The 27,982-nt window shown below is 43.4% G+C and overlaps 1 protein-coding gene across 1 annotated transcript; it reads left to right on the top strand.

Moving 5' to 3' along the window:
• Positions 1 to 9: 9 nt before the first annotated feature.
• mtmr10 (myotubularin related protein 10) lies at positions 10 to 27,982 on the top strand. The gene is made up of 16 exons (XM_021586211.2): positions 10 to 617; positions 798 to 858; positions 7,105 to 7,241; positions 8,228 to 8,300; positions 14,012 to 14,154; positions 21,677 to 21,770; positions 22,110 to 22,257; positions 22,669 to 22,756; positions 23,002 to 23,090; positions 23,364 to 23,494; positions 23,651 to 23,720; positions 24,215 to 24,285; positions 24,398 to 24,570; positions 24,898 to 25,068; positions 25,243 to 25,425; positions 25,711 to 27,982. The coding sequence occupies exons 1-16, from the start codon at positions 561 to 563 to the stop codon at positions 26,332 to 26,334; spliced, it is 2,313 nt and encodes a 770-aa protein (XP_021441886.1). The 5' UTR covers positions 10 to 560; the 3' UTR covers positions 26,335 to 27,982.

Raw genomic sequence — 27,982 nt, 5'->3', positions numbered from 1 at the left:
CCTCCCCTGTCTGTCTCTGTCTCCTCCCGAAGGTAAACATGGCCGCTGTGCCTATAAAGCGAAACGATAGCAAAGCTTTGGATATAATGCTGCTAGCTAGCTAAATAAATACCAAAGTTATCACTGCTGTATGCCATCAGGGTTTACGTTGTGGAGTTCTTCTCCAGCAAGCTAATGAATGGACCAACGTTCTGCAAATGGAATGCTTGCTAGATAGCTTTCTCTACCAAGTTGTTTCACGAACTAAAACTTGCTTGCTAGCAGCGAACTGCAATGTTAGCTTACTAGCTCGCTAGGACACCCATAGCTCGCCAGCACAGCACAACAGCTGTGTGTTGACACGAAAGGGGATCGCCAGCCAGCTTTCTCAGCCTGATCCAAATGGAGAAATCTATCTCGAAAAATGGATTGTATTTGACTACTTGACATATTCAGCAGTTTATTTTTGAGCTGTTGTGCTATCGCGCTTACACGTTAGCTACGTTTTGACATTAGTTTCTCACTGAAGTCTTGGAAGTAACCATTGATCAACTTTAGTTGTTGGACTCGAGCTATTAATAATGTTTTCTGTGAAGCCCATGAAACCAACCTTTAAATCCTACCTTCCGCCTTTACAGGTGAGTGACCTTACTTTACTAGCTTCGTTACTTTGCCCTCGGTATACTATAACTTGTACTACTGAGTAGTTAGTTAGCTAGGTAGGATTACTTGTTACATCCTCTGGCTACTGTAAATGTTGTGCATTTAGTTTGCTTATTATAGACTAACAAACTGTCTCTGTTTTACCTTTCATGCAGACTGATCTGAAAAAAATTCCACAGCCACCTATCAAGAAGTTAGAGGCCAGGTTACTTCCAGGTGAGTTTACAGTTCCCTCTGCCACAGCTAACTTGTTGCCTCTGCCTGTTCTATTTAACTAACAACTATGTTATGAGTATGTAGAGGCCACATAAATTAAACCACCCATCAAAATATTTCACTCCTGAAAAATAACCAGTAAAGGTTGATCTCATCCAGTTATACTCTTTCTTCTCATACTAAGGTAGAAGATCACTGGCTGGTCATTGAAATATCAGTTAACTCCTGTATCTCTTCAGCTAAATGTAATTGGTTGTTTTGAATGTGTACTCTGTCAGTGCACCTCACTTGTGGTTTTGCCCACAGGTCATTTGCATCCTTAATTGTCACATTAGGCTGTGGTAATCTAATCCAATTGAGTCTCTTTTTTTCTCTGGGCTGTTTCAAGTCACCATGGCAATGCAGTGCCTGCCTGGCCTCCTTTTCATCACTGCAACTAACGGTGCATAATTTAGCCTTAGTTAACAATGGGCTGGTTCATATATTCCTTCCTGCCTTTGCAGTCAAATCCCAGCTCAGAGGGGATGCAAGTTGGTTAATGACTGTCTTAAGGAGAATACAATAAGAGATTCACAAGGGTATTTTTCCTGTTCACAGGGCATCAGTCACTAAAAGCTATTGACCACGTTTAGTGTGTTTTTCTCCACCAATTAGTTTTTAATGTGTGGCAGGACCTCAGGTTTTTTATTTTTTTATTTTTTTACATTAAGTTGACAGTTATTGTGTGAGCTAAACTGACACCCAACCTCTCCATATTACATTTTGCTCCAGTATATTAAGATATACAAGGAGACATTATAAATAAAATGAAAATTCTGTGTATGTATCTAACCATCACTTATCAAACTGTATACAGGGAGGGGCCATGACCCTCCCACTCAATTCATGTTACCCCCCCCCATAAACTATTGTTCCAAAAAAGCCAGGATGTGTAACAACATTCTTTGGCATTTCGGTTCATTCATGGCTGTTATGGAGGCAGAATCTCACTGATATAATGGAGCAAGATTGAGAAACACTTGACCATATAACCTTGAAGTATCATTAGGCCTAATCTGAGTCTAAGGACAAGTAATGAACCAGAGGTTGTGCTGTGGGACAAATTTCCCTTTGAGGCGTTCACTCCTTATAATTAAGCAACAGAGGATAGACCTTCCCTCATTCTAGAAGCAATTAGCATGTTTTTTTTACGCTGCTGAAATAAAACCAAAACGTTGTATTTTATTGCTATTTTCTCTGCTTTGCAGGGCTCTACGCTGATTTTTAAATATTTTTTACAAGGAACACGTGCGTCTAAGTTGTAAAATGTTTGCGTACACAAAGAAATTTAGGAGCGCAGTGAAAAAATATTTGATGTAATAATGCTAGAATCCTTAATTTTTAGGATCGCACAGTAAAATATTTGGGCGCATATGTGAGTAAAACAGGTGCACTGTATAGCCCTGCTTTGGTTGTATACTTCTACTCTTATCTATTTCTCTGCTCTATTTCAGCTGATCATTTTAAGATGCTGGTATGTTTTTATAGAGGGATGGCCGCTGTTCTTTGACTGGAGGTTTAGCTAGCGTTATTGCTGGGTTCTGCCAGTGTCTTTAAATGAATGCTGGCAGTGAACGTAAACATGAGGCCCTCATGCAGTGCCACCTGGCCTTGCTTTACAAAATAAGGTAGTCACCTCCTCTCCCTCAACTGGACTACAAACAGTTTAGCCTACATTGAATCTCAGGTTTGATTTTACACCATGGCCTATGTTCTGATCTTTAGTTCATGGCACTGTGAAGGTGGCCCCGAATGGGGAGACTTTGGCTTTGTTTGTGGGCTTCCCAGCTCCTTGGCAGTGTTGCTATGCAACTTGAATGTGACCCATTCAAAGGGGTCTCTGATTGAATGAGCCATTCAAGTCTACACCAAACTGACCCGACAGAGGACCACAGTGGAGCTAACTCATCTCAACAAATAATCTCAACTGTGCTCTCTTCTCTCTCTCTGTGTTCATCTGTCCTACCCCTTTAATTTCTGTAGCCCTCTGTTTATCTCTCTGTCCTCCTCAGATTCTCTCCATCCCTGGCTGGTCCTTTGCTGGCTGCCCACCTCTTAGTGAACTGTCTGGTTGAGATTCTCCCTCTTCTCTGAATATTTTTTTTTCCTCCTCTAGGCCTAGTTCTCTCTCTCATCCCCCACTCTCTTTCTCTCTCTCCTACTCTCACTTTGTATGTGACTTGTGTTTCTGGAGTGTGTGGGTGTCCAAACATAGACCACCAACATTGACTGTCTTGTTTAGGCTCCTCGCTGACACATTGTCACCTTTATGACACATGTTCATCTCAACTGTAGGCATCTGTAATGATAGTTAGACAGGTACTTTAATAGATGTCCCACTGTTGTTTTCTCAGTAGGAGAATGTGAGCTGAGGCCTCTCCTGAGGCTGTGGAAAAATGTGCCTGGCAGTGGTGTTTGCATGAGACAAAGCGCACTCTCTGTACTCCCAAACACATTCTCACCTCTCTGGCCACATACTAATGCTGTCCTCTGTCTCTCTTCACCACGTAGTTTGTCAGCACGGGAGTTCTGCTCCATTAATCACACAACCTAGGCTAATATGGGCAAAGTCATGAGTTTCTCAGAATGACATGTCTTATCGCTATCCATCAACAATGTCAAATCAAATGTCATTTGTCACATACACATGGTTAGCAGGTGTTAATGCAAGTGTAGTGAAATGCTTGTGCTTCTAGTTCCAACCATGCAGTAATATCTAACAAGTAATATAACCTAACAATTTCACAACAACCACATTATACACACAAGTGTAAAGGAATGCATAGGCAAGGCATAAAAAAGGCCATGGTGGCAAAGTAAATACAACATAGCAAGTAAAACACTGGAATGGTAGATTTGCAGTGGAGGAATGTGCAAAGTAGAAATAAAAATAATGGGGAGATGAGTTGAGTAATGTACGGTATGAGAACATTATAACATGGCATTGTTTTAAAGTGGCTAGTGAAACATTTAATTACATCAAGATGCAGTAGATGGTGTTACTGGTGCACTGTACTCCACTATTGTACAGGTGGAATGCTGATGTATATCTGTCCCTTTTAACTGCCATCTTTGTTGTAACTGAGGCATTTCTCCCTAGTCTCGTGTGACTCAGAGGGGATTGTGATAATCACTGTATACAGAGACCGTGTTGCGTCTCTGAGCCTGTGTCCCTCGCCACCAGCTGTCCAAACTGTGATCTGGTCTGCTAGGTGCTGTACATAAACACAGGCGGCCTGCTTTGAAAGCTACAAAACCCCAGGAAGCAAAGCCAGGTTGTGGCTAGTTGGGTCAGTTGGCCTGTCTGATCACATTAATAGCCCTATTGGATTTAGGGGCTTGTGGACTTAGTCAAAAAGGAGAACCTCATCCTTGGAAGTGTTTGCTCCCTCCAGTATGATTACATGATATACATGTTTTTGACTTGCCGATCACACACCGGATAGGCCTTGTGATTCTTTTGGATCTGTGTTACCACGACCGTGGCCAACTGCCTTTTATCTGAATAGGCACTGAAAGTAGCCAACTCGGTGATAATAGCGAGTGCTATGATGTAAGCGGTTGATGACATGACCACAGTACTGTTTGTTAGATGTTGTGGTAACCCAGGTTACTTACTGGCAGAGTTGCTGTCCAGTGGGGGTTCAAGGCTGTGTGTGGCTGTACTGTACTCTTGTGTCAGACCCGTCAGCATTCTGCCTCCACAAAAGAGTTGTTAACTCATCAAGCCTGCAGATTATTAGACCCAGCTTTTAAAATAAATACATAATTTTTACCTATTTAACTAGGCAAGTCAGTTAAGAACAAATTCTTATTTTCAATGACAGCCTAGGAACAGTGGGTTAACTGCCTGTTCAGGGGCAGAATGACAGATTTGTACCTTGTCAACTCGGGGATTTGAACTTGCAACCTTCCGGTTACTAGTCCAACACTCTAACCACTAGGCTACCCTGCCACTTTGGAAGTGTACACTGTAGTGTTGGATGGGGGTGATGGTGGACGCTTGCTGACTTGTCCCACAATTACAAGAGCGGCAACCTATTTCTTCAGTCTCTCTCTCTCTGTTCCTTGTCTGCTCTTAATCCATGCTGAGAAACATGACCGTTGATCTCCACCTTACTATCCCCACTATCTTCAATAAGTCTCACAGGCCGTAGCGTTTTATTGTTACATTAAATAACTTGTAATGCGGTGACACGGGTCATATAATGTAGCTTGTAAACAATGTTTTACATGGATTACAGGCAAGAACAAATAAGCCTAGCCTTGGGTGAAATGTCCTATACAAGGAGTAGCCTACACAGTGCCTACACAGTGCAAGATTAACCTGGAAGTCAGCATTTCATTCCACTTTGTACGCCATCTTTATATCAATGTACGGTCAGGCTGTAATTTGGATGTACGGTCAGGCTGTAATTTGGATGTACGGTCAGGCTGTAATTTGGATGTACGGACGGTCAGGCTGTAATTTGGATGTACGGACGGTCAGGCTGTAATTTGGATGTACGGTCAGGCTGTAATTTGGATGTATGGTCAGGCTGTAATTTGCTCATAGACAATGCAGTGTGTATAATGAATGCATCAAAAGAAACCAGCTAAATGGAAAGTGACAGATTACTGTTGGGCTGAATGGGTTAAGCTCACGCTGACTGAGGAAAATCTGTCATTTTGACATGTGAGGATCCTGTTTGCAGTGCTGGGCCTGGTTCTCTTTGGCTGTTCCCTGCCTGTCCTACGGTAACCCTCTGCAAAGCAGCTCCAGCTGTTATGGATGGGCTGGCCTATAGTCTAGTGACGCTGCAGTGTCGCTCACAACCATACTGCCACGATATAAAACAAGAGGGAATCACAACTGCACTGCATTCATGTAATGTACTAGTCTATCATAGTCTCTTCTACTTTAGGTCTTCACTTCATACATAGATTAAGCATGCATTTACCAATCATGAAATGCCAGGAACTTTGCACTATGCCAAGGTACAGCTGCATTCATTGAACTGGTCATTGTTTAGATTTCAAATGTTTCAGAGAGACAACGGTTTGTCATAAACATTCATGTCCATCAAAGTTGCCAGCGAGTTTGCGAGCTCGTTACTGTCAGACCTCTTCGGTTCAGTGACACAGGAAACGGCAACATCAATAAATACAACATTCATGGTTTAGTCTAGAAAGTTACGGTCTAGTTTAAGACTGGGTACACCGGTCTTTGATGAAGAGGGGTTTTGATCTAGATGTAAAACTTGAGAGGAGGACCTTGATCCATCAAGCAGCCTTACTAACCAAAGCAGTCTGTCCGTTTGAGGCTGTGCTCAGTAAAAAGTTTATGCTGGGTTCTCAGTTCTCCTCATGGCAGATCATTTTCCCGGGAGGAGGACAGCTAGGCCCACCTGATCCCCATTCTCTGGCTCATGGGGTTTCCCTGGCAAGCCTGTAGTGCATGGGCTGAGTCTGTGAACTCCCACTGAATGGCCAGAGAGCGAGAAGGATCCTGGAGTAGAAACAGTCAGCAGTGTATGTGACTCATGAGCTCTTTTTTTTTTAATTGAAAAATAAATACCTCTTGGAGCTGTGTGCATCTGGGCTATGGAGGTAATTACAAAACATCTGTTTGTGAGGAGGAGAGAGAAGTCGTGTAAATGGAGGGAATCCTCTTGAGTTCAGACACCAGGTTGTCAGGCTGTGGGTTTTTGTGTTGTGTCCTGAGATGCTACTGGAACCAAAGAGGGGTTAAAGTGTAGAGGTCACAACGGGCTATAAGGCCTATAAGTTAGGTAACAGAGTTTTGTGTTGACCTCCTTTGTCATGAAGCAGTCTAGCTATTCTCTGACAGTTATTTCCATCACCCTGACCCAATGCCTCAGACTGGAATGTGGGATCATTAGAGCCAATTCGAGGGCCTGAGAGGAGAAATGCACAGATCACTCTCCAGCAGTGTAACAGGATGCCTCTGGCTGGATGGCAGAAGCCTGAATGAGACATTTTAGTACGTGATCATTCCACTTCCATAGCATATTTCCCCCCAGCTTCATTCATGTCATATTACTCAGCCATCAGTCCCTGTTTTGTTTCATCGCTATAAGACTTAAAATAACTGTGTGGTTAACACTCATCTTCTATTTATGTCCCTTTTTAGGTCTATGTTTTCTACCTCTTTTCTTTGAAACCTAAATGTCATAGTTCATGTTACTTCCTGTTTGTCATCCTCAGGGGAGATTGTGGTGAACGAAGTGAGCTTTGTGAGGAAGTGCATTGGAGCAGATAGCAGCCATGGTGACCTGTGGGGGAAGCTGATATGCACCAACTTCAAGGTTTCCTTCATCACCCATGATGCCCTCCCCATGCAGGTATGTTTTCAAGAAGGCTGCTGAGGGGAGGACGGCTCATAAAAATAACTGGAACGGCACGAATGGAATGGCATCAGACGCATGGAAACCGTGTGTTTGATGTATTTGATACCATTCCACTGAATCCGCTCCAGCCATTACCATGAGCCCGTCCTCCCTAATTAAGGTGCCACCAACCTCCTGTGGTGCACTCTGTGTGCCCCTCTCCCAAAAATGACCGTAGCTCTATGGGCTGGTTACCCAGATTAATCTGAGACAATCTCCATTAAAATGTTTTTTTATTCCACGACTAGTCTTAATCTGTGTCCCGGGAGACTGACCCTACATGATCACACCTGAGTTTATTGGAGAAAGTGTGGTCAAGGTTTTCACACGATAAGCAACATGTGGGATAGGCCTGTTGTCTGTTGTAAAATACCCATCAACAAAAAGGTTTCTAGGACACTGCTGTCTTTCTTCCAGTGTCAGATGTTTTATGTAACCTCCCACCCTGTGCTTTTAGACCACCTGTTTTGTGTTAAGCTTATTTTGATGCCTTCACCTCTTAAACAACTTAAGTGAGTCATCCCAGATCTGTTTACTTGAAAAACAGAAGTTTATAGGACTCATGGAAGGATTGCACTACTCTTGGAAATTTAGCCTTGATTGTCATTGATTGCAAAGTTGTGGATTTGCCTTTCAGTTCGAATGGGTTAACTTTTAGATTCACACATTTGCTCAAAAGTTGTCAATGATCTCCATTCATCAGCTGATTCCATGTTAATCATTACATTTCACTGAAATGCAAAAACAACAGTATCATCATCATCAGTGTTCCTGGCAGAGCATTTCCAGATGGTTCAAATGTTTTCCCCTCAGCTGTTGATAATGTGGTGCAGTCTCACGCTGCTGCAGTTAAAACCTCTTGTCTCCCAGGAACTATTGTGTGCTTTTTCCCCAAGATACCTCCTCTCCTCACCATGTTCATCTGTGTTGTGTTCTCTCAGAGGTTCCAGGTTGCCAACCGGCTGCTTGGAGAGCACGATGTTCCCCTGGCGTGTGTGGAGCAAGTGGTGACAGGTAAGACCATGTGCCATTATGCTAACCATGGTGACAAGATGGCAAACAAACTCAAACAGAATTCTCCACCAAAATAGAACTCAGTGGAAAGTAGCCTACATATGATGCTGACAGTCCCTTTAGTCCAGGAAAAAAGAGCAGGTTAGGTTCCTGACAGGTAATGTTTTTTTTTTTTTTTTAAACACCTGTGTAAAATAAATTACCTATGAAACGCATTGCCCCTCACGAATCTGTCTCTGACCAATATAGTGGATTTTGTCAGACACCCCACACTTGGACCGCTACAGCCATAATGCTTCATCTACACCCAGCTGTTAAATTATGAATGCACAATGGGCAGGTTGTGCTCTCCTCCTTTGAAATCCCCTTGAATGTTTTTTCTGTTGGCTGAGGGACCAGTCGGATCTCTCAGATCCAATCACATCCCATCTGTGTGACCTCAGTTTCTGTGTTCAGGTTTTATCTGACTGTCCTCTACCGGGCTGATTTTTAGATACACACCATTGACTTAAACCAGTTTTGGTGACTGCCTGCCTGCTCCCCCTGGTCACCGATCTGTTTTTAGTATCTCCATAGATGAGGTCATAGCCCAGACAGAGGGCCCTGGCTGAAAAGCCTATTCCGGATTAACCTTGTTTGTGTAACTCATAGCCTCACTCTCTGCTGACATGGCTGGGAGCGTGGGGCTCTTGTGCTGAGCTGATAGAGCATGAAGCAATGTTTTTTACTCAGTACGCCCTCAACAAAGGTCCTTTATGAGAGCCGTGGCTTGGCAAAAACACTGACCCAATGCTCCACCCACCACAAACCGAGACGAGGCATAGGTCTTATCCTTGTCTTGTAAGGTTGAAAGTGTGTGCAGGTGGTGGTACACAGGCCAAGACTGGATTCCTGGTGTACCATGGAAACATGCATATCATCCTCTTCCTGTTGTAAGATCATTAGATACTGAACAAAAATATAAACGCAACAGGCAACAATTACAGTTCATATAAGGAAATCAATGAATTGAAATAAATTAATTAGGAAAATTGTCTTACTTGAGGAAAAGTAAAGATACCTTAATAGAAAATTACCCAAGTAAAAGAGTCACCCAGTAAAATACTACTTTAGTAAAAGTCTAAAGGTATTTGGTTTTCAATATACTTAAGTATCAAAAGTAAATGTAATTCCTTATATTAAGCAAACCAGACAGCACCACCTCGTTTATGTATTTACGGATAGCCAGGAGCACGCTCCAGCCCTTAGACATAATTTACAAATAAAGCATGTGTTTAGTGAGTCCTCCAGATCGGGAGCAGTAGGGATGACCAGGGATGTTGTCTCGATAAGCATGTGAATTAGACCATTTTCCTAAACTTTTGTTTAGGAATGTAGTGAAGTAAAAGTTGAAAAAAATATAAAATACAGATACCCCAAAAAATGACTTAAGTAGTATTTTTCCTTAAGTACACCACTGGGCAGGGGCACAGCCACGGGTGGTGCCAGGCCCAGTCAATCAGAATGAGTTTTTCCCCACAAAAAGGCTTCATTACAGACAGAAATGCTCCTCAGTTTCATCAGCTGTCCGGGTGGCTGGCCTTAGACAATCCCGCAGGTGAAGAAGCCAGTTGTGGAGGGGCTGGCGTGGTTACACGTGGTCTATTGTATTTAGTGTGGTTGGACATACTGCATTCTCTAAACGACATTGGTGGACATTGTCAGAGAATGGTAACGTTCAATTCTCTGGCAACAACGCTGGTGGACATTGCGTTTCTTCATCGTTTTATGCCAATAACAAATCCACATACTGTATCAACACAGAACCCTCAAATTGACACCCTTTAGGGATTGTTTTTCCGCTACCACCGCAATATTCATATGATAACAACTCCCGCACAGACTCAGAAGAGGCGAAGGTCGAGAGCCACGCGTCCTCCGAAACACAACACAACCCAACCAAGCCGCACTGCTTCTTAACACAGCGCGCATCCAACCCGGAAGCCAGCCGCACCAATGTGTCGGAGGAAACACTGTACACCTAGTGACCTGGTTAGTGTGCACTGCGCCCGGCCCGCCACAGGAGTTGCTAGTGCGCGATGAGACAAGGATATCCCTACCGGCCAAACCCTCCCTAACCCGGACAACGCTAGGCCAATTGTGCGCTGCCTCATATTCCTCCCGGTCGTGGCCGGCTGCGACAGAGCCTGGGCTCAAACCCAGAGTCTCTGGGTTCTGCATCGCGATGCAGTGCCTTAGACCACTGCGCCACCCGGGACACCAAAATATGTACACATTTGATCAATATACTCACATACCCATACTGTGTTCAAATACCCGTAATAATATACTGTATACTACATACTTGATTTTTATATACTTCATACTATATGCTATTAGTTAATTTTAGTACATTGTAAACAAGCCGTAACCTTTCAGTTGAGCTTAGCATGTCTACCGGACGTTGATGCTGTTGCTATGCAGCCTCTTACTAGCTTGTTAGCATAACAAATTACTAGTTTTGTTATTTTACAACTTCAGGTGTTTGGATTCAGACTGTTCAGAGCGCACACTACCCGCTCTCGACTAGGAGCAGGGTTGATCTGAGCGTTCTGACCTCACAACCGTAGTCAAGCACCCAAGCTGTCTAAAGTTGGCTAGCTTGTTAGCTACTTCCAGACACACATAAGAGAACACCTCACTCTAACCATTTTACTCTCCCTAGCAGAGCTGGTTATCCAAAGTGTTGGTGACTGTAACTGTGCTGCTGGCAACAATGGCCAGAATTAAATGTCTGTTGAGAACGCACAACGGCTATACCATTTAACTAAGAATGACGTGAATAATCAAGTTAATAAACGTTGGGTAGTTAGTTAGATTATAGTTAATATACTGCCATGGCAAGTTCGAGTATACGCTGCCAACTAACATTAGGTAATGTTAACTATCTAACATACTGCTGTAATGTTGTGCGGTTCATAAGGATAGCATAACTAACATTGTCAGCCAACATAACGTATAACGTAACATTACTTTAGAACGTTGCTCAACATTTTTTTAACATTTGTCATAATTATTTAAATGAATGAATTTGTATCTTGAGACCAATAAGCATACTACATACTCAATTGAATACACATAGAATGGTTAGTGTGGTTATGCTGAGTAAATATACTAATGTTGATTTGTGAACCACTGCTGTATTGAGCTTGGGATTTTTTGTTAGCCAGTTTAGGGGTGGCAGGTAGCCTAGTGGTTAGTGTTGGGCCAGTAACCGAAAGGTTGCTAGATCGAATCCTGACGAGGTAAAAATCTGGCATTCTGCCAATGAGCAAGGCAGTTAACCCACTAGCTAACATACCGGTGTATACTGCTTTAATGCTAGGCTAAAATTTAAATGTGCCAGTTCACAATAGCATATCTGAATTCTTTATTAGATTGGAGTTTTGCCGTCAGCAGGGAAATGCTACCCAGTTTTATCCATGATTAGATTTTTTTTCCCATATTCGAGCCAAATTGGTAGAATGCTCTTGCGCTTCTTTTAGTGCCTCTATTGCTTTGCTATAGTTGACCTTTTCTATGATGGTTATTTCTGCGCTTCTCTCAAAGGTGTCAAGAGTTTAGATTTTCTCACTCACAGGTTTCAATGTGCCAATTAAAAAAACAAAATCCAAGATAGTGTTACCCACTTCCCAGGAGAGAAGTTATGGTATTTGTGCCTTTCAGTTGGTCACGGCACTTGATTCCTTTGCATTAGAACTAATAGTGAAGCGTCTACCAATGTTCTACTGGAGAATATGGAAGACCTAATGTCTTATACCAGTGTCCCACTTCAAATATAACTGTTGTTGACAACACATATTACCAAAATGAGGGTAATCATCATATAAATCTCTCGTCAATACACACACTCAGGAAACATAAACACACAAAACAAACAGTATTTGGTTAAGAACGTCTTCCTTTGATATAATTTAAAAAATGAGTTATTTCTTCTCCATCAAAATATTTTTTATTACTATATGTAATTTTACATTTTGTAGCAACTTGGTAGTTTATCCTATGCACATTTCAGTGTAAGGTTTAAAGTTATAGCTGGTATGACCTTTTTAAAAAAAAAATATATATATATATATATATATATATATATATAAATAAATAAATAAAATCTACGTCCTTCAGAGAACAGGATTTTCGAAGTGTTCTTAGAACAGGTTTTTATAAGTTCCCAGAACTTTCCCCTATTGGAGGTTGTGTTGAAGAAAATCAGTCTCACCCTTAATTTATTTAGTCTGTTTGGAATGGCAAATCCACTCACTGACTCTCCCTGCCGGTCCGAGAGGGTCCCTTTTCTGCTCTGCTTAGTTGGAGTGTGGGGCTCCCTGCCATGTCTAACGCAACCTCGGTCTCCTCGGGAGCAATCAGGAAACGGAGTTAGCCATCACATCCGTGTCGCCAAATTGTCAGAAATTCTATAGGAAGAGACTGCAGATTCTTTCAAAGAACAATTTTATTCTTAGATTTGCAGAAATGAAGCAATCAACCATCACTAAGAATAGTCAGAGTTGAAAGCTCTACAGACCGAGTTGGCTCTCAGCTTTTATAGAAAAGTCCAACCTCATTTTTATGTGGCAGTTAGCAGATGTGTGCAAACAGGGGTGCGTAACAGTGTATAAAAGGCGTTTAGTTTGTCTCTGTAGATAGCTGACGTTGCCACTATTGTCTGTTCCTTCCTGCATGTTTCCATACAGAGGAGTTCCTACAGATAGTACAAACGGGATGTTACATACTGCGGTCGCACCCAGCTCTTATCTGCACGCCCAGACTTAACTGTCCCACAAGACAACAAGCCTGCATCAGGAGAAAAAAAACATGAGCATATAACAATGGACAATTATCTAAGTAAAAACGGCATAGTGTGTCTAATTTAGTAATTTTCCACTACAACATTACTACAGTCAGCATGCCAATTGTACACACTGTCAACTTGAAACATCTGTGGTGTTGTGTGACAAAACTGCACATTTTAGAGTGGCCTTTTATTGCCCCCAGCGCAAGGTGCACCTGTGTATCAATCATGCTGTTTAATCAGCTTCTTGATATGCCACACCTATAAAGTGGATGGATTATCTTGGCAAAGGAGAAACTCACCAACAGGGATATACGTTTTTTTGTGCGTATGAAAAATCTCTAGGATCTTTTATTTAATCTCGTGAAAAATGGGACCAACACTTTACATGTTGCGTTTTATAGTTTTGTTCACTATATTATAACTGAAATAAACAGTTGAGTCTTGTGGAAGATGTTTTATCATATGTAATACTCGAGGAACCTCAAAAGATTATTCTGTATTCAGAGTATTACCCCATAAAGGGTCATCCGAACATGAAGAATGAAGTTCCTCATTTGTTTTTACACAGCTGAGGTCTGGTGGATCAATTTAAGTTCCTACTTGGTTGAATTTCTCTGAAGCTCTGTGGTGACATAGATAATCAGTTTTTCTGTGGAGTCTTTGGTCACTCAGTTTCCCACTTCCCACATATACATTACCCCTCACTATACTAGCCTTGTCCCAGATCTTTACTGTATGTGCTTTATCCCAACTCTTCTAAAGAAAAAACATTAGTCCTACAGACCTGGGACCAGGCTACTACTGTTACTATTTGACTATCCATTAGCCCTAATAAGCACTGTCTCGCCCCTGGTCTTTGTTTTGTGTTTGTTCCTCTCAGTGAACGATGCTAAGGGGAAGCAGAAGGTTCTGTGTTCCAACCAGAAGCTGAAGTTTAATCCCACCGAGCTCATCCTTTACTGCAAGGACTTCCGAATCATCAGGTTCCGCTTCGACGAGGCTGGGCCCCAGAGCGCCAAGAAGGTTTGTGATATAAGCTTTCTGAACAAAATGGACACTGTTTTGATGTATGAACACTATATAAATTGACATGGTGTTGACTCTTGAATTGAACCTGAGGCGAGATACCAGAAATCTAGCATGGTAATCCTCCAACTCAACTCTGCCTCACCACTACAGTGGATTAGTTTCTAAGAGGATTTCACTGGTAATTCACTGTGGAATGCCTCTGCTGTCAGTATAGCTGTTCCTAAAAGACTGCCACTGTTAGGTTTTAAATATTTTTAAAATCATCTCTTGTTAGTCTACATGATTATCAGAGTTCAATCCCATTATGTGAGTATGAGAGCAAACATGCTGGCAATGACACTAGTTAATCCTTTATTTTGGATGAGTAAAAATGCCATGTAGCATGTCCTCTCCCAGAAATGGTAACACCATTGACAAACACACCAAGGAGGCTTTTGTAGAGCTCGTCTCCTTGGAGCCTTCTGGGGCCATGTAGGCTGCCCTGTATCCTCCTCTCTGTCTTTCCTCTCCTCTCCACCCTTCTTCTCCCTCCTCCTTTCCACTTCTCTCCTCCCCTCTCCACCCCTCTTCTCTCCACCCTGTTGAGCTGCTCTCTGATGAGGGGATTAGTCTGTCTCCCTGGTCGGTGTTTCTTTCATCCTCCCTTCCATCTGGCTGGCTGAGAGCCTGAGATTGGCCAGAATTAGCTCAGCCTGACTCAGGAGGAGTCAGGGTGGCATTGTCAGCATGTTGTTATTATCAGCATGTATTGCTTTACATTTGTATTGCCTTTTAATGGTACTTTTTTTTCTTTTTTTTCAAGTAAGAAAACGAAGTCAATGAGATTATGCTTAGATATGTGTACAGGATGACTTGATACACATGTCACGGAGTGCTGCACAACAGCTGTTGTTGCTAGGCAACCTATGTAGAAATGAGTGTCAAATGAACATTCCGCATTGACTCTGACTCATCTCTCTGAGCGAGTGGTGGATTAAAGTCACAGATGTATCATGTCTTTAGAGTGGAACCAAAGCACTGCTCAAAGGGCCCCAGGACCCCCATGTGAAGAGTTGTGGGAGAGGTGTGTTGGATTGTTTTACTCACTGCTTGTTTTTGTTTGGTGTGAAACAATGACTTCCCTAATTTCTGACAGCAAAGCCAACAAACTAACAGGCCTGGTAAGAGCATTCACCTGGAGTTACTGAGCCCTGTGGGCCTGTTGAGCTCATGCTGGACAATGTGAGGCTGTGTGCAGGGAGAAGGGAGCCAGGTAGGAGGGAGAAGGAGCCACCCTGTGTATAACCTGCAAGCCCCTTGGAACATGTGAAGCCTGGATAGAGGTGTTTTTAAAGTCCCCACAAAAAACAACCAGGGAACAGAACATCCATTCAGCCCTCTAGTTTCTGATCACTCTGCAAACACACATGTTGTTGCACCCTGGGTTCTGGTCCAAGGTCTCAGAAGCCAGGGGGCTGTAAGTTCATTCTAATGTGTTATGCGGAGGAAGGCCTCCAATAGTTCTTAGCAGCAGCCCTGAGTCCTCTGCATGGCCGTGGCAGGGAGACCGCAGACCTCAGTATATCTTCCTGACAGCCTGCTTCTATGTACACACGTAACCTTAGATCTCCAGCCAGAGCGCATGCCACATGGGAGCAGTTTGTCAGCGAAGGGGGGAGCTAGCACTTGAAGCGCCTCAACACACACCTGAAAGATATTGAACTAAGAAGTAACTATCAACATTACCTGGCTACTCTACCTTCCAGGGAGGGGAACCCATGACAATTTGATTTGTTGTGTCTTGGGCACTGTTATGACCGCTGTTTTGAAGTCCAATGGTAACTCCTGGTTGTTTCTGATTACACATGGTGTTTTTTATGAATGGGTGTTTCTGCTGTAAGTATTGTAATGGTACATAGTGGGATTTAACTGCATTCCCTGTGCCTGTTTCTATATGGGGACACAGTGTAATTACTGTGGGGAGCTAAACCAGGGCTCGGTCCTTGTTTTTCTTTGTGACATATGGAATGAAGCCATTCTATAATAGCTTATTATACCGAAGGAAATTACAGAGTTGGGAGCAGTCTCTCTCAAATGCACACGGAGACGCTCGCACACACAAACATGAACACAAAAGTTCCTTCCTTGCATCCTGTGTTTTGGTTGCTGCTCCTCCAATGAATGGACAGCATTGTGTAATTCTAGGCCACTGCCACTGATGGAAAGTTTCAAACGCCAGACTCCGCCCTCTATCCCAATAGAAATAGGCGTTCTGCTAAGGTTTGCTTTCCTAGGTTTCACTTAAATGAGATCCTGGCTGCCACGCTTAAGTCTGAATTCTTGGTGCAACTTAGCTACCCAGATAGTCCCAAGGCACAATTACAAATACGTATGAGTATGGTTCAATGGTTGAACTTTGCTTCTCAAAGTTTGCCTTTCATTAGAAATAGTGAGACACAAATTGAATGTCTTCGTCACTCACTTAAAATGAAATGCATCACGTGGTGAAATTACTTGGGTTTTTTTTAATGGTCAAATTCAAGGTTGACAATCTATTTTACTCTTCATCGTTCAATCTACCCTTCAAGGTGCAGAAAACATGACATAGTGCCTCAGCTGTTGAGGATGTCTGGGCTAAATAATACTTTCAGCTGTTTAAATGGTGGAATCATGTAGTAAAGGTAGAGGCCCCTTGTAGCGAAGGCACAGCTTGAAGTGTTATTGAAAGTTTCCATGCAGGTTCCTGAGTCTTTAGCCAATAAAAACAACTCCTGTGAAATGTGGACAGAAAAAACACTGGCTGTGGTCAGTAGACTCCGAGGCAGCCAGAACGTGCCTCAAAGAGCATTTCAAAGACACAACTCATTGAAAAGGGACGTCATATCCTACAGAGTCACCGACACCTCTCTCCATTCACAATACAGAATGATCTGCCGTCACATCTTAAAGATTCTAGCAGACCATCTCCCTTAGATTGTATTGTTGGGGCCAGGAGTTTTTCCAGACTCCCTGACCTGACAAGTGGTGCAAAACCCCAAACCGCAAGCAATGTACAGTGCCTTGCGAAAGTATTCGGCCCCCTTGAACTTTGCGACCTTTTGCCACATTTCAGGCTTCAAACATAAAGATATAAAACTGTATTTTTTTGTGAAGAATCAACAACAAGTGGGACACAATCATGAAGTGGAACGACATTTATTGGATATTTCAAACTTTTTTAACAAATCAAAAACTGAAAAATTGGGCGTGCAAAATTATTCAGCCCCCTTAAGTTAATACTTTGTAGCGCCACCTTTTGCTGCGATTACAGCTGTAAGTCGCTTGGGGTATGTCTCTGTCAGTTTTGCACATCGAGAGACTGAAATGTTTTCCCATTCTTCCTTGCAAAACAGCTCGAGCTCAGTGAGGTTGGATGGAGAGCATTTGTGAACAGGAGTTTTCAGTTCTTTCTACAGATTCTCAATTGGATTCAGGACTTTGACTTGGCCATTCTAACACCTGGATATGTTTCTTTTTGAACCATTCCATTGTAGATTTTGCTTTATGTTTTGGATCATTGTCTTGTTGGAAGACAAATCTCCGTCCCAGTCTCAGGTCTTTTGCAGACTCCATCAGGTTTTCTTCCAGAATGGTCCTGTATTTGGCTCCATCCATCTTCCCATCAATTTGAACCATCTTCCCTGTCCCTGCTGAAGAAAAGCAGGCCCAAACCATGATGCTGCCACCACCATGTTTGACAGTGGGGATGGTGTGTTCAGCTGTGTTGCTTTTACGCCAAACATAACGTTTTGCATTGTTGCCAAAAAGTTCAATTTTGGTTTCATCTGACCAGAGCACCTTCTTCCACATGTTTGGTGTGTCTCCCAGGTGGCTTGTGGCAAACTTTAAACAACACTTTTTATGGATATCTTTAAGAAATGGCTTTCTTCTTGCCACTCTTCCATAAAGGCCAGATTTGTGCAATATACGACTGATTGTTGTCCTATGGACAGAGTCTCCCACCTCAGCTGTAGATCTCTGCAGTTCATCCAGAGTGATCATGGGCCTCTTGGCTGCATCTCTGATCAGTCTTCTCCTTGTATGAGCTGAAAGTTTAGAGGGACGGCCAGGTCTTGGTAGATTTGCAGTGGTCTGATACTCCATCGTGCGAGGTAGTCCTAAGGCATGGTCCTAGGGCCCAGGTCCCCTGAGAGAGAGTGAAAAATACAAACACTTAGGTTGGAGTCATTAAAACTATTTTTTTCAACCACTCCACAAATGTCTCCTTAACAAACTATAGTTTTGGCAAGTCGGTTATCTACTTTGTGCATGACACGTAATTTTTCCAACAATTGTTTACAGACAGATTATTTCACTAATTCACTTATTTCACTGTATCACAATTCCAGTGGGTCAGAAGTTTACATGCACTAAGTTGACTGTGCCTTTAAACAGCTTGGAAAATTCCAGAAAATTATGTCATGGCTTTAGAAGCTTCTGATAGGCTAATTGACATAATTTGAGTCAATTGGGGGTGTACCTGTCGATTTGTATTTCAAGGCCTACCTTCAAACGCTGTGCCTCTTTGCTTGACATCATGGGAAAATCAAAAGAAATCAGCCAAGACCACAAGTCTGGTTCATCCTTGGGAGCAATTTCCAAATGCCTGAAGGTACCACGTTCATCTGTACAAACAATGGTATGCAAGCATAAACACCATGGGACCACGCAGCCGTTATACCGTCTCCTAGAGATTAATGTACTTTGATGCGAAAAGTGCCAATCAATCCCAGAACAACAGCAAAGGACCTTGTGAAGATGCTGGAGGAAACGGGTACAAAAGTATCTATCTACAGTAAAATGAGTCCTATATCAACATAACCTGAAAGGCCGCTCAGCAAGGAAGAAGCCACTGCTCCAAAACTGCCATTTAAAAAAAATCCAAACTATGGTTTGCAACTGCACATGGGGACAAATATCGTACTTTTTGGAGAAATTTCCTCTGGTCTGATGAAACAAAAATAGAACTGTTTGGCCTTAATGACCATCGATATGTTTGGAAGAAAAAGGGGGAGGCTTGCAAGCCGACCAACACCATCCCAACCGTGAAGCACGGGGGTGGCAGCATCATGTTGTGTGGGTGCTTTGCTGCTGGAGTGACTGGTGCACTTCACAAAATAGATGGCATCAAGTGGGAGGAAAATCATGTGGATTTATTGAAGCAACATCTCAAGACATCAGTCAGGAAGTTAAAGCTTGGTCGCAAATGGGTCTTCCAAATGTACAATGACCCTAAGCATACTTCCGAAGTTGAGGCAAAATGGCTTAAGGACAACAAATTCAAGGTTTTGGAGTGGCCATCACAAAGCCCTTACCTCAGACAATTTGTGGCCAGAACTGGTAAAGTGTGTGCTAGCAAGGAAGCCTATAAACCTGACTCAGTTACACCAGCTCTGTCAGGAGGAATGGGCCAAAATTCACCCAACTTATTGTGGGTAGCTTGTGGAAGGCTACCCAAAATGTTTAACAATTTTAAAGGCGCTGTTGCGCCTTCTTCACCACACTGTCTGCATGGGTAGACCATTTCAGTTTGTCCGTGATGTGTATGCAGAAAAACTTAACGTTCCACCTTCTCCACTGCTGTCACTTCGATGTGGATAGGGGGTGCTCCCTCTTCTGTTTCCTGAAGTCCACGATCATCTCGTTTGTTTTGTTTACGTTGAGTGAGAGGTTGTTTTCATGACACCACACTCCGAGTGCCCTCACCTCCCTGTAGGCTGTCTTGTCGTTGTTGGTAATCAAGCCTACTTCTGTTGTCATCTGCAAACTTGATGATTGAGTTGGAGGCGTGCATGGCCACCCAGTCATAGGTGAACAGGGAGTACAGGAGGGGGCTGAGCACGTGCTCAGTATTGAAGGTCAGCGAAGTGGAGATGTTGTTTCCTACCTTCACCACCTGGTGGCGGCCCGTCAAAGTCATGGACCCAATTGTACAGGGCGGGGTTGAGACCCAGGGCTTCCAGCTTGATGGTGAGTTTGGAGGGGATTATGGTGTTGAATGCTGAGCTGGAGTCAATGAACAGCATTCTTACATAGGTATTCCTTTTGTCCAGATGGGATAGGGCGGTGTGATGGCGATTTGCGTCGTCTGTGGACCTGTTGGAGCGATATGCAAACTGAAGTGGGTCTAGGGTGGCCGGAAGGTGGATATGATCCTTGACTAGTCTCTCAAAGCACTTCATGGTGACAAGTGAGTGCTACGTGGAGGTAGTCATTTAGTTCAGTTCTTTGCCTTCTTGGGTACAGGAACAATGGTAGCCATCTTGAAGCATGTGGGGATAACAGACTGGGATAGGGAATGATTGAATATGTCCGTAAACACACCAGGTGGTGTGCGCATGCTCTGAGGACACGGCTAGTGATGTCGTCTGGGCCAGCAGCCTTGCGAGGGTTACACGTTTAAATGTTTTACTCACATCGTCCACAGAGAAGGAGAGGCGGGAGGGAGGGGGGCGCAGTCCTTGTTAGCAAGCCACGACGATGGCATTGTTATCCTCAAACCGGGCACAGAAGGTGTTTAGTTTGTCTGGAAGTGTGACTTCCTATAGACCCTGCCACATTCATTGAATCAAATGGCTCATTCATCACAAAGCCCACTGATATTGCCAACTACTTGAATTACTTTTTCATTGGCAAGATAAGCAAACTTAGGGATGACATGCCAGGAACAAACGCTGAGTGGGTGGAAAGGAATAAGTTAGCCTAAAAGCATTATTTGGAACAAAACACTCAATAAACCCTAAACCTCAACTAAATCTTGTAATAAATCATGTGGAAATTGACCAAGTTGAGATGACTAAACTGCTTGGAGTAACCCTAGATTGTAAACTATCATGGTCAAAACGTATTGATGCAGTAGTAGCTAAGATGGAGATAAGTCTGTCCAAAATAAAGTGATGCTCTGCCTTCTTAACAACACTATCAACAAGGCAGGTCCTACAGGCCCTAGTTTTGTCGCACCGTGAGTCGTGTGATCAGGTGCCACAAAAAAAATTGCAATTGGCTCAGAACAAGGCAGCACGGCTGGACATTGGTTGTACACAGAGTGACAGAGAGCTAATATTAGTAATATGCATGTCAGTCGCTCCTGGCTCAAAGTGGAGGAGAGATTGACTTCATCACTACGTTAATTTATGAGAGGTATTGACATGTTGAATGCACTGAGCTGTCTGTCTAAACTACTGGCACACAGCTTGGACACCCATGCATACCCCACAAGACATGCCAAGAGGTCTCTTCACAGTCCCCAAGTCCAGAACAGACTATGGGAAGGCACACAGTACTACATAGAGCCATGACAACATGTCTTTGAGGTTTGTGTAGATTGCTGAGGAAAAAAACAAATGTTGTCCATTTTAGAATAAAGCTGTAGCGTAACAAAATGTGGAAAAAGTCAAGGGGTCTGAATACTTTCCAAAGACACTGTATGTACTGTATATTTGCCTGGACCTGTTCCTTCCTTTTGAAGTCATGTGTTTACCCCACCCTGTGATTTAAGGTTTGCCTGGCCATCGCTCACTACTCCCAGCCCGCTGATCCCCAGCTGCTGTTTGGCTTTGAGTACATAGGGAAGCAATACTATGGATCCTTGGGTAGGTGTATAGTACACTGCTTAATTATCTGGTTCTGACTGAAAAGGCTTTGACACACCCTTATTCCCTGTGGCCTGCCAAACTGTTCTAGCTATCAATAGCATCCCCACTGTACATGTCTTGACATGTGAGGAACCTAAAGGAAAACATACTGAATACACTGTTAAAAGAACAATGTGATCAATTGAGTTTTGTTGGAACACCGGGGCATTGGTTGTAACAAATGTGGCTCTTCAATGAAGAACATAGATTTACAGTTGTTGCAATGTTTGAGTTGAAAGAAACACAGCAAGCAGGTGTGTGTTTTTAATTAGCAAGCGCTCACTGCTACATGTTCAGGGGAGCGAGTTAATGGAGTAGATCCCGGAGGAGGACTGCAGATGCCCCTGTTTGACCGGCCCTCTGAATGGGACAGAGAGATCAAGAGAACTGGTGCAGCGGAGTGGAGGGTGTGCTCCATCAACGAGGGCTACGTCGTCTCACCCAGGTGGGGCCCACATAGTTTAGGGGTGTGGGGATGGAGTGGGAGGGAGGGTTACTGCAGGCCTGAGCTAATTTTCTAAATGACAACATGGATTATTACCAGATTTGGATTATGATTAACATAGCTCATTAGTGTCATAATCCTCATCAGGCAGAATGGTAATACTTTATGTAACACACTTAGGTAATGGCTTACATTGACACTTTATGTAATATAATCTTTGTGGAGATGGAAATGTAGTAATTGCTTCACTTGCTGCCACAGATTTTGAGTTATTTCTTTTCATATTGTGATCAACCATTCAGAATCTGCTGTGGCTAATATGGCGCCTGACTCAGTGGCATGAAATGTTAACCTCTTGCCGTTTGGAGCATCTCTGTAATGCATATTTCCCTCTTATCTTTCTCTCTCCAGTCTCCCAGAGTACTTTGTGGTCCCAGTGTCCCTGGCGGATCAAGACCTGAAGCAGTACTTATGTTTTTTCACTGCTCACCGCATCCCTGTGAGTGGCCAGCCTCTCAAGAAACAACAGCTTTTGCTTAATAAAAGCCTTTCTCGCTGTTTTAGACAGAATTCCCTAGACAGACTGTTTCTATCAAGCATTAATGACGCTGATTTATTTTTTTTAAGTGCTTTGAGAGGAGTGACTGCATTTTGAGTGTATGTGAGTGTTTGTAAGTGAGAGAACGAGGGAGACTGTTTGTGTGACTGCTGAACCATGACAAGTTGGTGTGTGTTTCCCTTAAGTTGTGGTGCTGGAATCACCCCAACGGGAGTGCCCTGGTGCGCATGGCCAGCATCAGTGACCCACTGCAGCAGAGGAAGCTGGACCAGAGGTACAATAAGACTGAATAGAATGTCAATGAGAACATTTTATTTGTTGATGTTTTCATATTGTTCACTACAACCATCTGTTTTCAATTTTCTTTCAAATGGTGTGCTTATCATGTCAGCACTGTGATTTGTTGTTTTGGCATAACTGACAAGTGAGATTGCCAAACTATTCTGTCCAGACTCGCAGTACCAAAGAAATAAATGAACTGCTTATGAAATAAGCAGTGCTGTTAAGACCATTTCCAACAGTCTTTTCCTGCCTTGTGTTGTGGTAGGATCTGTAGTGCCATAACAAAGAGCCACCCACAGCGCAGTGACGTCCTCAAGTCCGACCTGGACAAGAACCTGCCCAACATCCAGGACATCCAGGCTGCCTTTGTCAAAGTGCGGCAGATCTGTGTCATCGGTAAGTCAGGGGAATTGAAATCAATCAATCAAATTAATGTTGTGATCTATTTGTTAATTAGTTTTTTTATGAAGGCACTTTGTTGTTCTTAGGCTTTTGTTGCTGCTCTTAGGCATTCTGAAAGCGCTTGGGATGTTTAACTGTGTTTGTGTGCAGAGCCCTTTGAGGAGTCTGAGGAGAAGTGGCTGTCGTCCATGGAAAGCTCTCGATGGCTGGAGTATGTCAGGTATGTACAAATACTTAGACACCACTGGCTCAGCAGGTTGGCTCACCTTGCTGTTTACACATTCATTTAGAAAAGTACTAGCATTGACAGACGCTCCTGCTGGTTCTCTCTCTACCAGCTGGTAGGGGTGGCAGGGTAGCCTAGTGGTTAGGGCGTTGGACTAGTAACCGAAAGGTTGCAGTTTCAAATCCCCGAGCTGCTGTTCTGCCCCTGATCAGGCAGTTAACCCACCGTTCGTTTCTTGGCCGTCATTGAAAATAAGAATTTGTTCTTAACTGACTTGCCTAGTTAAATAAAGGTAAAATAAATATATTAGTCATTTTATTTCCACTTTTTAATGGTGGTAATATTTATGGTGCAACTACAGGATCATTTTGGTTGGACTCATGTTTTGGTCAGAGTTAATGAATGACGTACTTAAGATGTATGTGTAAGTGTTACATATTTGTACCTAGAGTAAAGTCAACTGTATCCTTTGCTATTCCTGTCTCCAGGGCCTTCCTGAAGCATTCAGCCGAGGTAGTCTACTTGCTGGAGGGAAAACATGTGTCTGTCATTCTGCAAGGTAACGAAATACATGGTTTTGTCTTTTAGTTGTCTGTCTCTCTGTATGTTTCCTGTCTGTGTGTCTTGTCGGTCTTACTACCTGTATTTCTCTCTCTCTCTTCTCTCTCCAGAGGAAGAAGACCGGGACCTGAGCTGTGTGGTGTCCTCTCTGGTACAACTGATGCTGGACCCTCACTTCCGTAGCCTCACTGGTTTCCAGAGCCTGGTGCAGAAGGAGTGGGTGATGGCTGGCCATCGCTTCCTCGACCGGTGCAACCATTTGAAGAAGAATGACAAAGAGGAGGTAGGCTCTGTCTATTTGCATACTTGAAATGGAGCTTGACATGGAGTTGTATTTTGAAATGTTGTCATTGTTTTGTGCCCAGTGATTTTAATCATTTAGCATTTTAGTCATTTAGCAAACTCTCTTAACCTTAATTCATCCTGTAAGCCGCGCTGGATAACTGCCTTGCTCAAGGGCACATCAACAGGTTGTTCACCTAGTCGGCTCAGGGAGTCAAACCAGCAACCTTTCGATTACTGGCCGACCGCTTTTAATCACTTTTCGCTTTTAACCACTTAATCACAATATTCTTTCCCTTTCCGCTCTTCCTCTCCCCCATCCCCTCAGTCTCCTCTGTTCCAGCTGTTCCTGGACTGTGTGTGGCAGATTATAAATCAGTACCCAGCAGCCTTTGAGTTCACTGAGACCTACCTGACTGTGCTCAGTGACAGCATGTGGATCCCTGTATTCAGCACCTTCCTATTCAACTGTCCCCAGCAGCGCACTGAGAACAGCATGGTGAGGAGCTCTCACACACACACAAAAAGCGACAAACACAGGAAGTTCCCCCTCAACCCTCACAACATAGTTGCGGTTGTATTCAACTCCGTCAACGCACCTCTGATATGATACAGCTCAGAACTGTGTGCAGCTGTCTGCAGTATTGGTGACCTTACCTGTCCTCCTCCACAGGACTTTGCTAAGAGTAAGTGCATCCCTGTGGGGGAGGAGAAGGCCCTGCGTTTCCCCCCTGTCTGGGACTGGTCACAGCAGTTCACCCCCAAAGACCAGGCCCTTTTCAACAACCCCATGTATGTTGGCAAAGGTGCCACCTGTGTTCAGAATGGAGCAGTGAAGTCCTTCAGACGCACCAAGGTCAGTTTGCGCTCTTTCTTTGAGAATGCAAATTAATACAAAGAGTTCTCAACCACCCCATAACAGGATAAGTACATTTCAATTATAGATGGGTAAATGAAGGAGCTTTGCAAGAAAAGCTATGCAAGACTGTCCAGGGACAGTCTCAGATGCCTGGAAATAAATAACCTGAATTCATGAAGATCAAAATGTCATGTTCCTCAAAGTAAAATCAACACCATCTACATGCATGTACATTTTAAATGAAATACCTTGTTAATGAGTGTGTGTTCCTTTATCTCCCAGAAAAACTACAGTTCTACACTCCGAGGGATGCCCTCTTCCCTGAGGAACATCCTGATGGACGGCCATGACAGCCTCACCCTGACCAGACGGAACTCCCTGGTGTCGCGGCTCAAACCAGACTTCTCCCAGATCAGAGAGGTGGTGGAGAGCCCAACAGAGCGCTTCTTCAGGGACTGGGTCTCCCGGCCCGCAGACCTACAGGGGATGCTCATCCCCCAGCTCCTGCCTTCACACCTGGCCCTGTGGAGGCTCTACTTCCTGCGCTGGGTCCCTGAAGCCAGCATCCCTAAGGGCGGCCCTGTTACCGCATACCACAAGCTCTCCCAGCTGGCTGATGAAGTAGAGAAGCTGCAGAGCCAGTTACGCCAGTACAAGGGGGCCACTCCGGCCAGCACCCTGACCTCCACCCCCAGCGCCCCCCCATCAGACCACAGCAGGATGTACTTTAAGGCCGGTTCCACCCACGAGCCCTCTTCAACTCCAGAGTACCTCAGCTCCTCCTTCCCCTTCTCTCCCGTGGGGAACATGTGCCGCCGCAGCATCCTGGGCACTCCTCTCAGCAAGTTCCTGAACGGGGCAAAGATATGGCTCTCCACTGAAACTCTGGCCAATGAGGCACTCTGAGGTCCCGTGGCTAAAGTTCTCACTCAAATCAGTGCTTAGAGTCCAGAAGGGATGTCCTATCATGCTAGAGGCTGGAGGCTAGCTCAGTTGAATATGATGTGGCTGTTTTGTTTTTGCACAAGATTATTCGTCTTTGCTTAAATCGAACATTTCTTCAGGGTTTTGTCAGAGTTGCTCTCTGTAGGAAGTCACTTTCGATTTCCATTTTCATAGTTTTAGATTCAGTACGTAGAATGTTAGTGGAATATGATTTTGTAGTGACGGATATAGCGCTGATGACACTTTGCGAAGGGAAAAAGGAGCTGTGAGGAGGAGTTAAATCTGTGGTAGACACTTATCGCTTTATTTGTATCACTTAATATAGTTTAGTTGTATTTCTAGAGACCTTCTGGTAAGGTACTGCATTAATTCTAGAATGAAGATTAACCAAATCATGAATAGTGAAAGGAGAAGGACAGACGGGGCTATTTACTATTAGGCCTTCTTGCAGGAAATTATCATCAATCACGTAGTGCACCAATAAAATGCCAGGGAACCGGCACTGGAAAATGCCTTCACCGTTTGAGACAAGAAATTTGTGGACATTCATCAATCAACTTTTTCCTTGATGGCTTTGGCATTGAAATGCATCAGTATCTGGACATGTATGTTTTGGCGCTGTGGGCAGTAAAGAACCGCTGGGTATGCTGGGTACCAGTCCTATCATTACTGTACACCCACACAGCCTGAACTGATGCTGCTAATGGCTGGACGCCGCCTGAACTGATGCTCAGACAATCATGTCTATTCACCATAGTCAGGTGATGTGTTTCAGAGTGGGTTTGAAGTGGAGACATGTAAACAGTTGGAATCTGTTTTCTCTAATGAGCCCTCATTGCTCCTTCACCTGATATTAACAAGACAAATCCCAGATAAGAAGTGAAGCTGTATGAAATAACTACTGGTAATGGTGGTGGTTGTTTGAATTATGAGAAGGTGAAAATAATATACTGTTTTTATTTCTATTCTAATTATGGTACTTACTGTTTTTTAGACCCAACTTTTAGTTTATATACCATGAATGCACAGCCCTTGTTTTAGTTTACCACTAATTCACACCATTGGTGCACTCAGCACTGTTATTGTATAACAATTGTGCTCCTCATTTGACACAATTTGATATTGAACAACAGTGCACATATTTATTCAGTTATGCAAATGTTCAAATACAGGGATGTAGGAAATTCTCAGTGCCTTTTTTAGATGGAAATGTGGCTTTACTTACTGTGTTCAATGTACCGGTTCACTTCGATCACTTATTCTACTATGCATGTTACACCCAGAGTAATGACATCAGGAGAGACTGAGTACTTCAAAAGCTGCAACTGGACGCCAATTTGAAGTGCTTGATCTGAAGGAACACCATGTTGGGATTAATGTTATGTTTTACCTTTGCTCTGTGGAGTGTCACTGTGTTAGATCAAGTTTGGAGATACACATTTATGGCATTGCAGAGCACTTGTTGGACAATTGAGTGGTCTGTAGTGCAATGTTGACCCTCTTCCCCCCCCTTCAAAGGCACTGTCAATACTCTGACCACAGGGGATCACAGCTGTAAGGCAAAATGTCAATGTAAAGGAATATAGAGCAAATAAAAATGTCAAATGTC

The sequence above is a fragment of the Oncorhynchus mykiss genome, chromosome 26 (assembly GCF_013265735.2).
Source record: "Oncorhynchus mykiss isolate Arlee chromosome 26, USDA_OmykA_1.1, whole genome shotgun sequence".
Taxonomy (NCBI): domain Eukaryota; kingdom Metazoa; phylum Chordata; class Actinopteri; order Salmoniformes; family Salmonidae; genus Oncorhynchus; species Oncorhynchus mykiss.
Note: the sequence above shows the minus strand (reverse complement) of the source record. Positions and strands in the feature narration are given on the sequence as shown.